This window comes from Calliphora vicina, chromosome 5 (genome assembly GCF_958450345.1).
Source record: "Calliphora vicina chromosome 5, idCalVici1.1, whole genome shotgun sequence".
NCBI classification, from domain to species: domain Eukaryota; kingdom Metazoa; phylum Arthropoda; class Insecta; order Diptera; family Calliphoridae; genus Calliphora; species Calliphora vicina.
The window spans coordinates 69,334,981-69,349,194 of record NC_088784.1 but is presented as its reverse complement, the minus strand read 5'-3'; the positions used below and the strand labels follow the sequence as shown (position 1 = coordinate 69,349,194).

Below are 14,214 nucleotides of genomic sequence, written 5' to 3'. Positions count from 1 at the left end.
CGACTCCGCTATCTATAACGATTCAGAATATATATACTTTGTGGGGTCGCAAATGAAAAATGTAGAAATTACAAACAGAATGACAAACTTATATATACCCTTGCCACTCATGGTGGAGGGTATAAAAAAAAAAATTACATACATATGAAGCAAAAAGTACAAAAATACAAATAATGTGTAATATTCATTAAAAATACATAATAATATAAATGTGCATATATTCAGTTTCTTGTGGGAATACCCTGCATTTACAGTCGCTGATCAGAATATAAAGTCTGTGTGATTAATAGACGAGGTGATTAGTTCATTATAATAACTGATAACATGAGGCACATATTATTTGCCATACTCTTAATTGTATTACTGAGTTATTTCAACAAGAATTTAGCAAAAGCTGAAAAACAAAACAATTCTACGAAATTGCTAAACAGCAGCAAAAATACATACAAAGTTCATAAAAACATAAAACTAGATTCAGGAAAAGATTCCCGCGAAACGAATCCTGCTGAACGAGGAATATTTACAAAACTAGACAAGATAAAAATGTGTGGTCCATTAAACAATCAAGGTGGCGGAATAATATGCGGTGGTGATAATGGACATGCAAGAGGTTAAATTACAAATATCTGGGAATAAAGCAAATTACAACACTGTTTTATATTATTACATTTCCAATTTATTTTAATAAAAATATAACATATAATTTACTTTAAACACTTAATGAATATGAGTATTATGTGTAAGATCGCCATTGCTGAAAGGAGTTTTCGATGGTATACGTTGTATTTTAATTTGAGGACAATCAAAATTTGTTCCTGCTACTCCAGCACCAAATCCACTATTGCAATTTAGTTGAGGTTTGCCTACAGCCAGTGATAGTAGACAAAATATAAAACAATAAAATAGAAAGCGCATTTTAATATTATTCTATAAACAGTAAAAGATTAACTGAAATTAATTTTTGAATTTGAATCTTTTATTATCTGGTATTGAAATTATTCGCGATGTAAGTATTTAACATTTTTTTTGAGCTTTTTTAATATATTCCCATGTCTCTATTTTGGTGCACTCTAAAGCAATATTTTTTATACTCGTGCTTTTTATTCATTTTGTAATCTCAAGGTACTTACATTTGTAAATTTTAAAATCAATTTTATTCGATATCGAAAGCGGTATTCGGCCAGACCCCATTATTGCTTTCCTGTGTTTCATTCAAAAAGTCCGTGTCTTTTTGAATGGAATATAGTCTCCTTTGAGCTCTATTCACTCTGACCAACGTTTCTACAAATTTTTTTATTCTTTCCCAAAAACATGATTTCTCTTAGTTATCAGAATAGGTTTTTTTTGATGATAATTTCATCGTTGAATTCAAATCTCTTTTCGCCGATACACAGTAGGGCAGAATCGAAGTTATTAAAATATGCCCTGCAATTGCTCCAGGGGCAGCGCTATGAGAGCTCAAATTAGGGTACCTTCGACATGTACAATTTTTAAACATGTGCCATTTTTTTGTTTCCCATCCGATTGCAAAGATTTTTATATTTTTGGAAAGCGCTCGGCATGAAAAACTTTTATGTGTGTGCTATTTATCTCTTATAATTTCCTAGTTATAGGCATTTCAAAATTTTAATTTTAAAATTTTGCGATACCTTGGTCGGCTTTTTTTAAAATATAGGGCGTACTTTTGGCCCGAATGGAGTCAAATTTTTGTTAGTTATACAACTAAATTACCAATAATATACAAAAGATTTCCGAGCAATATCAGTTATCAATCCAAAAATGAAAAAAATAGTAGATTTTTGCCCTTATTTTGGTCGAAAAGGTGACATAACTCTTTTTTTTATTAAAAAAACTTTCTTTGAGAACATATAACAGATTTATGTTTTTTTGTAAAGTATCTCTACGGAGAACATTTTGGTATAAAAAAAATATGTTCTATTTTTCGAATATGTCGGCTTTACGCCCTTCAGAAATTAACATATTTTTTTTTGACAATTTAAAAAAAAGTATTAAAAAATTCCAGGCGGGGTTATCGGAACCCTTTACAAAATAATTAAGAACATATTGGACCATCTAAAATAGGTTACTATATTTTGATATCGACTATTTGAGAATTTTTGCCCTAAAGTTGAATTTTACATAAAAAATTGGCTTTTTTGAATGAACCTGGTCCCCTCGGTATCAAAAATTATATTTTTTTTTTTTTTTTTTTTCATTTAGGATATTTAATGTAAAGTTAGGTTAGGTTAGGTTCCATGGGTAGCCACTCTTCAAGCAGCTCACAATGTAAAGTTAGCTTTTCAAAAAGTACAAATTCATTATACATCCTCTTAGAAATTTATTAGATAAGGCAAAAAGAATAAAAGTACTTTTTTAAGAAAAGAATAGCGAAAAATCGTCTTTTTTAATTTTTTTAAATTCAAATGCATGTAACTTTGGACTCAGTCATGATTTTTAAACAATTCTTTCTTTATTATGCGTTTGTGCAGATGTTTGTAACGCCAAAAAATATTAGTCTAACACCCACCTTAAAGTATACCGATCGACTTAGAATCACTTTCTGAGTCGATTAAACGATGTCCGTCCGTCCGTCCGTCCGTCTGGTTGGCTGGCTGGCTGGCTGGCTGTCCATGTAAACCTTGTGCGCAGAGTACAGGTCGCAATTTTGAAGATATTGCGATCAAATTTGGTACATATTACTTTTTCGGCCCAAGGACCAAGCCTATTGAAACTGGCTGAAATCGGTCCATTATTTCACCTAGCCCCCATACAAAGTCCCCTCGAAATTGGACTTTATCGGTCATAAATGTTTAATTTATCTATGTATCTACACAAATTTCGCTCCAAATAAGTTTTATATATACAAAACTCATGTCACCAAATTGTGTTACGATCGGTCCATAATTAGTCATAGCTCCCATATAGACCCGCTTCCGAAAATCACTTTAACGTGCATAAATCGCTTAAAAATGTTGGTATACACACAAAATTCAACATAGTTAAATTTAATATAGACATAAATCACACGACCGAATTTCATGGTGATCGGTCCATAATTGGTCATAGCCCCATATAAGGCCCACTTCCGAAAATCACTCATGAATATAAATTATTGATATTTTAAAAGAAAAATATTTTTACTCATTTACTTGGTGTAGGGTATTATATGGTCGGGCTTGACCGACCATACTTTCTTACTTGTTTGATATATACATCTGTTGTTAATCCTATAACAACCGGGGTCATCAAAAAACTATGGTAGGGTGGGTAAAAATGTTGAAAATTTAATTTTCAAATGCGAATATCTCCTAAGCTTTAAGAGATAATTGATAGCTACGAGGTTTTATGTTTGACGAGAAGATTCTATATATGTAAGTTTTTTGAAATCGGAACACAAACGAAGAAATAGGATCATTTTTAAAATTGAACATAACCGAGGTGTCCTAATTTGGGGATCCCGCTCCTGGTGGACTTATGATGTCCAAATACAAAACTTAAACTCGACTACATTTCCTCTTTATGAAATTTCATTCGGACTAAGGGTTTAGAAGTTACAGATTTATTTCCCTCTTTTTTTTCTAATACCACTGTGTACCGTTTATATGCTGTATTATTAAATTTTTTCTCATGTTCTATATTTTAGTCAAATTTTAATTTCAGTGGAAAGAAGTCCTTAGGGTCAAATGGGGTTAAAAAACTTTTACTACCATGGGAAAGCCAAGGTGTCCTCTTTAAGCCCATGTATACTTGTTGACCTGTTTTGACCAGTTTGTTGAACACTTTTTTTTTTCATTTGAATGAAATTACTCTCAAATTTTATTCTATTTTTATTTTACCTGGCAGAAAGTACAAGTCGCAATTATGAACATATTTGGTACATACATACATTTACCGGCCCGAATTGAAACTGGCTGAAATTAGCCCATTATTTCACCTAGCAGCCATAAAAATGTTCTACTGAAATATATCGGTCGTAAATGGTTAATTTTATCTCCACAAATTTTGCTCCAAATAAGTTTTATATATGGGTCATTTCATGTCAAGTGAACCAACTTTTGAAATCGATGTCTTCCGATCGGGATGAAATTTCCACCAAGGTTAGTTCTATTTTTTTTCCGAAATCAAAAACATTTTTGACTATTTTTTAAAATGGGCCCTTTTTTCTTAAAATAAAGCTTAGATATTTTCCTTGAACACCTATTTGGTCGCTTAGTGGGATGCGAGTGGGATATCTATCAAAATAAATATTTTGTAACTCAAAACATACAATTTTTTACTTTTTTGGCAAAATCAAAAACTTTGTGGACTTTTTTTCAAAATGGACCCATTTTTAATTTTTTTTGATAGATATCCCACTATGCGACAAAATAGGTCTTAAAGGTAAAGATCTAAGCTTTCTTTTGAGCAAAAAAAAAATTGCCCATATTGGAAAAAAAAACAATTTTGCAAAAAAAAGTCAAAAATTTTATGTTTTGAGTTACAAAATATTTATTTTGATAGATATCGCACTCGCATCCCATTAAGGGACCAAATTGGTGATCAAGAAAAATATCTAAGCTTTATTTTAAGAGAAAAAAGGGCCCATTTAAAAAAAAAATTCAAAAAAGGTTTTTGATTTCGGAAAAAAAATTAAAATTTTTTTACTTTTTTTAAATATTTTTTTCGAAAGATTGAATAAGGAGCTATCTAAACTATTTAGGACACATTTTGCTGAGAACAATAGGTAATAAGTTACATGGATTAGAAAAAACACCTGCTTGACCAAAATGTCAAACTTTGACCCCCTCTAACTCAAACAGTTCTCTACCGATCTTGTTGAAAAATTGTGTCTGAATTACTATCCAAAATTAATCGATGTCCGATCGGAGGACATCGATTTCAAAAGTTGGTTCACTTGACATGAAATGCCCCATATACCTAATTTATGTCAGCTAATTTTATGATGATCGGTCCATAATTAGTCATAGCTCCCATATAATGCCCGCTTCCAAAAAGGTATAAACATAAAATTCAACAGAAATAAACTTCATATAGACATAAATCACATGCCCTAATTTCATGGCGATAGGTCTATTATTAGTCATAGCTCCCATATAATGCCCTCTCCCGAAAATCATTCACAAAAAAATAAATTATAATGTAGGGTATTATATAATCGGGCTTGACCGAACATACTTTCTTACTTGTTCTTATCATCTTATAACATTTTTATAAGTAAAATGCTATAAAAAATTAAAAGTTCAAATTTAGCTTTAAATTTCTCAACAACTGCTGAACCGATTTTAATGAAATTAAAACTGTAGAAAACTTCAAGAAAATATCTGTCCACCAAAAAATATCTGGTTCAAAAATTACGGAGCTTTGGGCCACTGTGCGTTGACATTTTTGATATTTTTTTCAGCTTATTTTCAATTTTTTGTAAATATTTGAACTTACCCTTATTATAATATACTTCAATATTTGGAATCACTTTTTTTGAAACTTAACTTACATTTTATTAAGTGCTCTTATTCATTATCTGCCAAATAACTGATAACACATTCAAATCAGATTACAAATTTATAAAAATTGATTTTATTTTCAAATACGAGTATTATAATATATAAAACATTGTACAAAATAAAAATTTATAAGGTTTTAGCCCCAGCCACCCCATCCATGACCACCCCAACCACCACCACCCCATCCACGACCACCCCATCCACCACCACCCCAACCGTGTCCACCCCAGCCACCACCACCCCAACCGCGACCACCCCAACCGTGTCCACCCCAGCCACCTCCACCCCATCCACCACCTCCCCATCCACCATGTCGAGCTACACGTATATCATCATTGGAATGTAAGTCTCCAGCATCGGCGACATCTAATAAACTGTTTCGATGTTCCCTGTACTCGGGATAAGTTGGTATGGCCGTTATAACAACGACGAGGCCAAATAAGGCCAGAAGTAACAAAAGACGCATGTGTTTCTTTGCTACTCGTAGATTTCGGAAATATTTTTTGCACTTTCTGAGTCCACTTGATGTGTTTTTACTTTGAATATCAAACTTGTACTGCATTCTAAGGAGATGATTCTAGACTCTTTATATAGAAAAGTCTAAATGAAAACAAAATCATTGTAATTCACACTTCTGGATACGAATGTGATGACAACACTTGCACATACATATCTTGTTCTGCTTATATTTACACTTTTCAAATCCATAAATGCAACGTAATTTCTTGTTGAAAGGAGGTGTGTGTGAATGAGTAAATGTACATGTAAACTTTTTAGTACGAGTTTCTGTTTGTTCCCAACAGTTAAGCAGGTAGTCAATGTATCCCTTATAGATAGCAATTGTCACTAATGTCTGACCATTTCCCACCAGAAGTAATCTATGTTGGCAGTTTTTGGAGTTTTTTTGTATCTTTTAAGCTGACTATCAATGAGCACCCGTACAGGAACAAATAACTAGTTATGTAGCTGATCAAGTTACCAGATGGGTAGCTAATATCGTAACTGACTCTATATAATCAGTATGTGAATCCACTGCCTTTACTAATTTGGAACAGCTATTAGACAGTCTCGCTGTAATCCAAAATATACAATCGACCTACTGCTGTTAAAATAACTAGTGAAGTAGCTATTTGTCACCCAAAATGATAGGTACAATAACTAGTTCGGGACAGTCTCCTAGAACTGCTGGGTTATTATTGTTTCACTTTCAATGATGTGTTCTCAAATCAACAACAAAACTCGATATAATTATTTAATACTAATATGCGCGTGTAGTGCATTGTGAACTGAAGGAATATTTACTTATTATTTTTTTTTGCAAAAAAGTTATCACAATTTAATAAAATTAAAAATATGGACAGATCCTCACAATTTTTTCAGTTAGCCCTTGAACGGAATATTTGTTAAAGGCGATTATGGTAATATATGACTAGATTATGACTAGATTATGACTAGACTATGACTAGACTATGACTAGACTATGACTAGACTATGACTAGACTATGACTAGACTATGACTAGACTATGACTAGACTATGACTAGACTATGACTAGACTATGACTAGACTATGACTAGACTATGACTAGACTATGACTAGACTATGACTAGACTATGACTAGACTATGACTAGACTATGACTAGACTATGACTAGACTATGACTAGACTATGACTAGACTATGACTAGACTATGACTAGACTATGACTAGACTATGACTAGACTATGACTAGACTATGACTAGACTATGACTAGACTATGACTAGACTATGACTAGACTATGACTAGACTATGACTAGACTATGACTAGACTATGACTAGACTATGACTAGACTATGACTAGACTATGACTAGACTATGACTAGACTATGACTAGACTATGACTAGACTATGACTAGACTATGACTAGACTATGACTAGACTATGACTAGACTATGACTAGACTATGACTAGACTATGACTAGACTATGACTAGACTATGACTAGACTATGACTAGACTATGACTAGACTATGACTAGACTATGACTAGACTATGACTAGACTATGACTAGACTATGACTAGACTATGACTAGACTATGACTAGACTATGACTAGACTATGACTAGACTATGACTAGACTATGACTAGACTATGACTAGACTATGACTAGACTATGACTAGACTATGACTAGACTATGACTAGACTATGACTAGACTATGACTAGACTATGACTAGACTATGACTAGACTATGACTAGACTATGACTAGACTATGACTAGACTATGACTAGACTATGACTAGACTATGACTAGACTATGACTAGACTATGACTAGACTATGACTAGACTATGACTAGACTATGACTAGACTATGACTAGACTATGACTAGACTATGACTAGACTATGACTAGACTATGACTAGACTATGACTAGACTATGACTAGACTATGACTAGACTATGACTAGACTATGACTAGACTATGACTAGACTATGACTAGACTATGACTAGACTATGACTAGACTATGACTAGACTATGACTAGACTATGACTAGACTATGACTAGACTATGACTAGACTATGACTAGACTATGACTAGACTATGACTAGACTATGACTAGACTATGACTAGACTATGACTAGACTATGACTAGACTATGACTAGACTATGACTAGACTATGACTAGACTATGACTAGACTATGACTAGACTATGACTAGACTATGACTAGACTATGACTAGACTATGACTAGACTATGACTAGACTATGACTAGACTATGACTAGACTATGACTAGACTATGACTAGACTATGACTAGACTATGACTAGACTATGACTAGACTATGACTAGACTATGACTAGACTATGACTAGACTATGACTAGACTATGACTAGACTATGACTAGACTATGACTAGACTATGACTAGACTATGACTAGACTATGACTAGACTATGACTAGACTATGACTAGACTATGACTAGACTATGACTAGACTATGACTAGACTATGACTAGACTATGACTAGACTATGACTAGACTATGACTAGACTATGACTAGACTATGACTAGACTATGACTAGACTATGACTAGACTATGACTAGACTATGACTAGACTATGACTAGACTATGACTAGACTATGACTAGACTATGACTAGACTATGACTAGACTATGACTAGACTATGACTAGACTATGACTAGACTATGACTAGACTATGACTAGACTATGACTAGACTATGACTAGACTATGACTAGACTATGACTAGACTATGACTAGACTATGACTAGACTATGACTAGACTATGACTAGACTATGACTAGACTATGACTAGACTATGACTAGACTATGACTAGACTATGACTAGACTATGACTAGACTATGACTAGACTATGACTAGACTATGACTAGACTATGACTAGACTATGACTAGACTATGACTAGACTATGACTAGACTATGACTAGACTATGACTAGACTATGACTAGACTATGACTAGACTATGACTAGACTATGACTAGACTATGACTAGACTATGACTAGACTATGACTAGACTATGACTAGACTATGACTAGACTATGACTAGACTATGACTAGACTATGACTAGACTATGACTAGACTATGACTAGACTATGACTAGACTATGACTAGACTAGACTATGATTCTTCACGTCTGAATTTAGTTCTCTTACTTGTTCTCAATTTTTTTAACATTGATGACGGAGAACAATTTTCGGTCAACCGGTTTTTTCATATTTGTAAACTCCACCGGTTTCGGTTTTTTTTAACTTTTCGGTTTTTTGACAAACCGGTTTTTGTAAGACGATTAACCGGTTTTAATTAAATATATTTTCTAAAGCATATTCAAACATATTTATGAAAAACTTTGATACCTTAAGAATTCAAAAATGAAAAATTTGCGAAGATTTAGTACAGAATTCTTAACACATTTCCTACTAGCGTCCAGAAATAACAATAAATTTTAGGAGACCTTTTTTATATCAAATAAAAATTTAATATAAACCGCTTAACCGGTTTTTTTGAAGACAAAAACCGAAATCGTTCAACCGGTTTTTATAAAAACAATAATCAAAACCGGTTTTTTCAAAAACACACTTTTTCGGTTAAACCGGAAACCGGTGTTTTAAATTTGCCGGTTTTTTTGACACTCTAATATCAATGCCATTATTATAACGCAGACTAAAATTGTTGTTTAAACGATAAAATGATACAGTTTGACAAATATCAATACCAGCTCAGTACTATGGCCTAAAAATAAAACACCTTAAATAATTGAAAACACAGTAACATATGTATATAAAATCAATAACTTATAAAGTGTATTTATGTATATCTTTCAAAATATTCGCATAAGTTAAATATATTACAATATAAACACAAATCGTTATTTTTACTGAGGTTTTACCATCCACCCCAACCCCAACCATATCTACGAACACCCCATCCTCCCCATCCACCCCATCCTCCCCATCCGTAACCTGGTCCCCAACCCCAGCCCCATCCAAAGGTGCGAGTTTGGCGATCGGCATTATTGGAATGTAAGTCTCCAGCATCGGCGACATCTAACAAAGTGTTTTGTTTTTCCTTATACTCGGGAGAAGTTGGTATAGCGGTTATCACCACGACAAGGCCCAGCAAGGCGATTAGCAACAAAAGACGCATATTGTTTATTTGTGAGTTGGAAATATTAAATTTTTTCTGAATTTACTTGATGTGTTTTTACTTTGAATATCAGACTAGAACTGCATTCTGTAGAAAGGATAATATGCTTTTTATATGCTTCCAACTTTCTCAAAACTTAAATTCGAAATGTAAACAAAATTATTGTTATTTACAATTTTTTAATGTACACTAATTTGATGACGATAGTTGACCAGTTTTTATTTTATTCCCAAATGATTGCAACAATTTCATAGGTGCAACCAAATGTTAGCTTGTCTTATTACTTAATTACAATAAATTTGTTCAAGTGTTTTACAAATTTACGTTAGAAAGGGGGTGTCAATTTTTGAGTACAAAATTCTGTTTGCAGTTTGTTTTGTTTTCGATTATAAAGGTGTCATCTGGAATTAACATGTTGTTGTTATAAACAAAAAGCTTCTGTGTGATTTTTAAAATTATATCAAGTTCATTGCTTCTCAGATTTAACGCATCACAGTGAAGTTGTCATAATATTTAAAATTTTTATTAAACTAGTTTTTTATTTGCGATGTTTAACCTATTTATTTGAAAATTTTCCAGTCGGAATATTTCGTGCAAAAAAAGGCTGTTAAAAATCAAAAATTGTTTCATATCAAAACATGTTCCACTTCTTCACTTGCTGAAAACATGCAAAAAAATTGGAGCTGATTTTTTTCTGGTCCATATTTATTAACATACATATGTACATGCAGGTTGTTGTGCACATTGCACTAGTTTGACACTTGACAGTCCAACTCTGAAATCAAATCGGAAAAAAGTTAACCATGGATGAAATTTGTCTTCAACATTAGTTTTCTATTTTCTATTAGTGGAAAATATTAGTGGTAAATTTCACATTGTAAGATTCATGCATTTAAATTTAATTGGAATCAAAATATGTATAGTGATCAAAACAAAGTTTTTCATATATTTTGAGCCAACATTTTTGTATGGCTTGTGCCACGCCCATAAAATAAAATTTCGGGAGGACATTTCTATGGGGGCTAGGTGAAATAATAAAAAAAATTTTGCACCGAATCATTACTTGCAATGCAAAATGGATCCATTACAATAACACGAAGCGCATGATCGTATATGAAGCCCGGCCAACCAGCCAAATCGAAACCAAAACCAACTATACATTTCGTTAAAGTATTTGGTGGAAGCAAATTGTCTTTTATGATCTGCTGAAATCTGAAACTAGACCATTACAAAGACCCGTTTGAACATGCGAAACACATTTTTCCCAAATATTGTACGCTACGAAGGATATTGAATTTATTTGAATGTAAATCTATAATTGAGATTATATTATTTTGTATCGAACTTTTTTTTTCGAGAAATCGTAAATGCTTGAAATTAATCCAATCAAAAAAATTATTTTGGGCAAAACGAAGTTTTCCGGTTCATCTAGTTTTAATATATAAACCTAATATACCAAATTAACGTGACCGTTATATTTTATTGATGTTTGCCTATTTGGCAAATCATTGTGAGTCTTTTGGAGTTGATGAAATATATTTCAACTTTTTAATCTGTAAATATATTTATTTCTACGTTGTCATGACGTTTCAGAAAACTTAACAATTTCGCAAGATGATACAATTAATTGTCACCATATTGTTAACAAACGCTTTACGATAATTAAATTTGCAAATTAAAAATAGAATGTACTTTTTCCACAAATTATACATTAGTTACTTACAAATTACTGAAATGCAATGAAGCAATACATTTGAGTACAGTGTGTTGTCTGAATTGTTACTTATGTAATTACAAAGAAGAGAACAACCTACAAAGAATTGAGAAATGCACAATTCGGAAGTAGTAAAGAATTGCATCATCACTTATAATTTCTTTTATAAATCGTACTTACGGGTATCCAAATTATTCGAATTTTGTTTTGTTCGAATAAAAAGAATAATTCGAATAAGAGATTTTCACTTGTTCGAATAATTCGATAACATGCTTAAAATTAATCGAGTTATTCGAATAAGTAATTGAAATTTCTTAAATAATGTAACATATTAAGTTTTATATAATTTGAAAGTTAATTTTAATTTGGCTCAAGTTCATTTATTATATTTAATCTGTGTTTATGCCAAAAACAACACTTAGCAATTTTCCTCATTTTCCTGCAATTCCTATTTTTTCTCAATATATTAATGCAGAATGCTGTGTTGGAGTATACTACCACTTGTCGTTAAGTTCTAAATTAAATGTCAAGAGTCATAAATACTTCTTTTCGGCTCCTACTCCTCCTTATTGGTAAGACTCCATCTTCCAAATAATTAGAAAATTCCGAATCCTTTTGTTTAATTCATTCCTTATCTTTTTATTAAATTATTCTGACACCTATTAACACGAAGTCTGGTTAGGCCTTAACTAATAGTTATACAGTCGGTTAAAATTATTTTTGTATGAAAAATGTCAGTATAACTATTAATTAAAACATAACCAGACTTCGTGTTACCGGGGGTGAGTAACGAAATCTAAACGATTTTGTTTCGGCTCGGAGAGTTTGAACATTTCTTCCAATTTATCCAGGCTTTTCCCTCTTTACCCGGCTTTCAGCTAAATAATCTATAATAATTCAAAGAATTAATTTTAGACAATTGGCATTTTTAGATGCGGGTGAGTCAAAACTTCCCAAACTTTCGTTTGAAATAGTTTTTAACATATGGCAGCATATTTTAGGTATTTTTCGGCCAATGCTCGCTTCAAACAAATCAGTTGAGTTCGGTACAGGTTCTCCGTGATGGCCTGGACATCTTTCAGCAGCTCATAATAGATGACCATTTCAGAAACACGAAGTATTACCTTATCGCCATGGATATTTGGCTTTGGTGTCAATTCGGCTGGTTGGCCTGGCTTCATATAAATACGATCTCTTAAACTTCGGGTTATCGTAATATCAATTTTTCATTGCATTAATGATTCGTTCAAGCATCATTTCGAACTTGCAAAATCGTCTTTCAAGGTTTCTCGACTTCATTTCCCTGCTTTTGGATGAATCCTGCTGATTACAAACATTTTAAAATTTCAGCTTGAGTTGCTCCAAAGCTCTTGTTGAGTTTGACAACAATCTTCAAGGAGTAAAGCCTTCAATTCTTGGTCTTAAAATTTGTTATCTGGCTTGGGCGATCTTTGTGATCTCTCTCACGTTGAATTCGATGGAACACATTCACCATGAGCTTAGATGAGCAATCGGTGTGGTTTAGCACAATTTTTTCAAATTAAAGAAGTAAAGCAAAAATTTGTAATCAAGAAATATTCACTCGGCGATAAATCCAGAGAATGTAGCGGATGAGAGAGCAATTCGTAGCCTAATTCATGTTTTTAGCATTGAAACCGCACATGTGTGCATCCTTTTACCGTCCTGGTGAAAAGGACCTTTTTTCTTGTCCAAATGCCCACCTTGGCATTCTTTGGAGCCACTGTTTTGACTGCTGTTTGGTCTCTGGTATGTTGTTGAGGATTCAAGTTTCGTCCACTTTCAACTGATCATTCAAAATTTAAACCACTGAGCCATATGATATATCTATAGCTACAACCTTTCGCACTTTCAATGCCTGCTTCACGATGTCGAAAGAAAAATGTTTCGAACAAATTTGTATTAAAACTATTCGAAAGAATTTTAAAAACTGAGTGTTTTACATACAAAATTTTTCGACTCATTTTTCTTTCGACCTCGTGAAACAGGCAATATATAAAAAAATATCACTTGCACGAGGAGCCATTTGTGGCTGTTCAGAAACAATAATTCTGAACTTTCTTCTCGTACATAAAAAGGTCCTTTCTGACATTTCTCTAGAAGGATGACTTCATAATGCAGTTAGTAACGTTACTCTTTCGTATATATTGATTAAACAATGTCAATTCTGCATTTTTCATTAATTTTGAAATGAATTTAAACGAGATACATACATATTTACATTTTGGCAATTGTATAAAACAAAATTTAATACTTTTCTTTATAAAACTTAAAAATAGATTAACATTCGTTTTAAAATTAAACTTAATGTCTAAG

General features: G+C 32.5%; 1 protein-coding gene across 1 annotated transcript; it reads right to left on the bottom strand.

Annotated features, from left to right (window-relative positions):
- Window positions 1-5,546: 5,546 nt before the first annotated feature.
- LOC135962127 (neuropeptide-like protein 32) lies at window positions 5,547-6,055 on the bottom strand. The gene has a single exon (XM_065513879.1). It carries the CDS (start codon window positions 5,965-5,967, stop codon window positions 5,638-5,640), a length of 330 nt encoding a protein of 109 aa, XP_065369951.1. The 5' UTR covers window positions 5,968-6,055; the 3' UTR covers window positions 5,547-5,637.
- Between the last annotated feature and the right edge of the window lie 8,159 nt (window positions 6,056-14,214).

Coding starts and splice junctions, on each gene's coding strand:
- LOC135962127 (XM_065513879.1), bottom strand. CDS start 5,967: ATGCGTCTTTTGTTACTTCTGGCCTTATTTGGCCTCGTCGTTGTTATA.